The sequence below is a fragment of the Protobothrops mucrosquamatus genome, unplaced genomic scaffold, assembly GCF_001527695.2.
Source record: "Protobothrops mucrosquamatus isolate PMUCROS unplaced genomic scaffold, P.Mucros_1.0 scaffold1433, whole genome shotgun sequence".
Taxonomy (NCBI): Eukaryota; Metazoa; Chordata; class Lepidosauria; order Squamata; family Viperidae; genus Protobothrops; species Protobothrops mucrosquamatus.
The window spans coordinates 58,063-61,215 of record NW_015387617.1 but is presented as its reverse complement, the minus strand read 5'-3'; the positions used below and the strand labels follow the sequence as shown (position 1 = coordinate 61,215).

The 3,153-nt window shown below is 57.0% G+C and overlaps 1 protein-coding gene across 1 annotated transcript; it reads right to left on the bottom strand.

Annotated features, from left to right (window-relative positions):
• Nucleotides 1–240: 240 nt before the first annotated feature.
• Nucleotides 241–2,934, bottom strand: LOC107292827 (zinc finger protein 574-like). The gene has a single exon (XM_029285230.1). The coding sequence runs from the start codon at nt 2,932–2,934 to the stop codon at nt 241–243; it is 2,694 nt and encodes an 897-aa protein (XP_029141063.1).
• Nucleotides 2,935–3,153: the final 219 nt, after the last annotated feature.

The window sequence follows — 3,153 nt, the reverse complement described above, 5'->3', positions numbered from 1 at the left end:
GCCCGGCCAAGAGTACGGCTATCGGAGTGGGAAGTGAGTGGGACAAAGTGACACCCAGCTCATTTACAGAATGGGTGGAGAAATAAAGGATGCAATCGCATTCCAGGAACGCAGAGAGCAGCAGAAGTACGGAGTAAAGGCGGAGGAGTCCTTTCGACAAACACCAGAGCCTGCGAAGGGGGAGCCAAAGAGTAGCCGCTCAGGAGACCAGCTGCCCCTCCTCACTCCCCCCAGCCCGACTCAAACGCCCCCAATCTGGACGTTTTCCATCTGGATGTTCTCAAAGTGGACGCCTCCATCCGTTGGGTAGATCTCAATGGTCTCCACCACCGGGATGGTTTCCATAATGGTCACCGTGTTGCCGTAGACGGGCTCGCTCGAAACCACCGAGGCGGAAGAGGTTGCCGTCGCAGCTGCGGCGGCGGCAGCGGCAGCAACGGCCTCGGCCATGACTTCCTGCTCGTGCTGCAGGCGCTGCTGCTGATGCATTTTACGATGCTTCCAGAGGTTGGAGAAGGAGCGGTAGGCCTTTCCGCAGGCGTCGCAGTGGTAGGGGCGCTCTCCCGTGTGGATGCGCTTGTGTTCGGCCAAGCGCACCGCAATCGTGAAGGCCTTCCCGCACTCCTCACACTTGAAGGGCTTCTCCCCAGTGTGCAAGCGCCGATGATCCTTGAGGTGGGTGGACTGTCGGAAGGCCTTCCCGCAATCCGGGCAAGGGTAAGGACGCTCGCCGGTATGGATGCGGCGGTGGACCTGCAGGGATGTCTCCGTGCTGAACAATTTCTTGCAGTCGCTACATTCAAAGGCCTTCGGGCAGGCCGGGCGGCGGGGACGGGGCGGGGGCGGTTCCAGCACCGGCGGTTCCTCCTCGACCCCTTCGGGGATCTGGATGTCCCCGTGCAGCCGTTCGTGGGCTCTCAGTTGCACCGTGGAGCCCACCTTCTTGCCGCACACGGAGCACTCAAAGTGGCGGCTCATCTTGCCACACTTGTGTTCCTTCAGCTGCTCGGCAGTGACAAAGGCAGCCCCGCAGCCAGAGGTGCAGCGATGCGGCTGCTGGCCCGTGTGACTGAGCTGGTGAACCTCCAGCAAGCGGCGAAGCAAGAAAGAGCGCCCACAGGTCTGGCACTTGTAGGGATACTCCCCGGTGTGGTGATAGCGGTGCATGAGCAGGCGGTAAGGCCGGTGGAAGACGCTGCCGCATTCCTGGCATTTGTAAGGATAGTGGCGACTGTGGACCAAGAGGTGCTGCTGCAGGGTGGAGGACTGCGTGAAGCACTTTTGGCAGATGTCACAGCGGTAGGGACGCTCACCCGTGTGCGTCAAACGGTGGCGCTGCAAATTGGCCGGGGAATTGAAGCTCTTGCCACACTCCTTGCAGTGGTACGGCCTCTCCCCCGTGTGCGTCAGGAGGTGGTTGCGCATGTGGGACTTCTTCTTGAACATCTTGCCGCACGTCAAGCATTTGTGGCGGCGCTCCATCTTGTGGGCAAAGCGCTGATGGCGTGACAGCTGGGTCTGCTTGGGAAAGGCCTTGCTACACATCTGGCACTGAAAGTCGTCAGACTTTTTCTCCTGGGCGCCACTGCCCTCCATGGAGGTGCCGCTGCTGCCCACAGAACAAATGAGGGCCAGAGGGATAATTTCCTGCTTTTCTTCGGGTTGCTCGGGGGCTTCCGGGGGCTCTTCCTCCAGGGGCTGGTCCTCGGGAGGAGAGGAAGGCAATTCGTAGATCTGGGCCGAATTGGCACTGTGGGAGCGCCGGTGATAGAGAAACTTGGTCATGTTGATGAAAGTCTTGCCACAGGTGCAGCGGTACATGGGGTTTGGCGAGTGGGTGCGCCGGTGGGACAGCAGCACCGCCTCGGTGCCGAAGCCCAAGCCACACTCCACGCAGAGGAAGCGCGACTCGCCACTGTGCTCCTCCCGATGTTTCTCGAGAGCAGCTGGAGACGGCAGGACCTTGCTACACAGTGGGCATTTGAAGGCACCCTGCCGGTGGCTCCTCATGTGCAGCTGCAGCTTATGGGCTGAGGGAAACAGCTGGTCGCACTCAGTGCACAAATACTCCTTGACGGCCTGCTTCACTTTACGGGGAGGCTGCTCCCCAGGGTTGTTTTTAAGTTCGTAACTGTGATCCGTGGCTGTGACGCTAGTCTGGATTTGTGCCGGCACAGCACCATTTTGTACGGCCATTAAACTTGGCGGCAACAACTCCTTCGGCTCCGCAGGGCAAGAAGCAGGCACCTCCCTAATTTGTGTCCCCGGGGTTGGCTGTATCACTTGATGCGAGGCCTGGTGCTCTAGGAAGTCTGTGGTGGACTGGAATAGCTGGAAACACTCGCCACACTCGTAGAGCAATAACTGCACAGTTCCACAGGAATCTCCCCCTTCCTCTGGCTTACGGTAGGAATGCTCCAGGTTTACAAGGGCCTGACTCTGAGGAGGAGGAGGTGGTGGTGGTGGTGGAGGAGGAGCAGCAGTAGCTGCTGCAGGTTCTGGTGGCTTGCGGTGGCTCTGACGGTGGGCAAGCCACACATCCTGACTGGTAAACAGGGCTTTGCATTCTATACATTCGTAGTGGATCTGACTGGAGCTCAGAGGTTTGACCAAAGGTTCAGGTTCATGAGTAACCATCTTCAAGTGCATTTCCTGATGTTCAAGCAACTGACTTGGAGACATGAGAATCTGTCCACACTCCAAACATTGGTACTGGCTTTCCTGCACAGTCACTGCTTGATAGAGACCAGCCTCGCCACTTGCCATCAAGCCAGCTTCTGCCAACCCAACGACTTCATACTGCTGCTCCTGGGAGCACATGTGATTCTGCTGATGCACCAAAGCATCCTCTAAGGAGCTAAACTGCTGGTTGCACTCTGAGCAGACATAGCGATGCTCTACATACAACAGAGCTTCTTCCGCTGATTCAGCCATCACGAAAGATGGCTCCCAGTGTACTGGGAAGAGAGAAAGAGAGAGAGAGAAAAAAATTAGGGGGCTGATTGGAACATCTGGTTGATTGATGAGAACAAACACTGAAGTTATTTTAAAAAAGAACCATTTTGTAATGCAAGTACTTTCAAATCCATGGGTGGCAGGAAACTACACAGAAGCATTCTTTTCAGACAGAATTGCAAACTGCTGTGATATGTG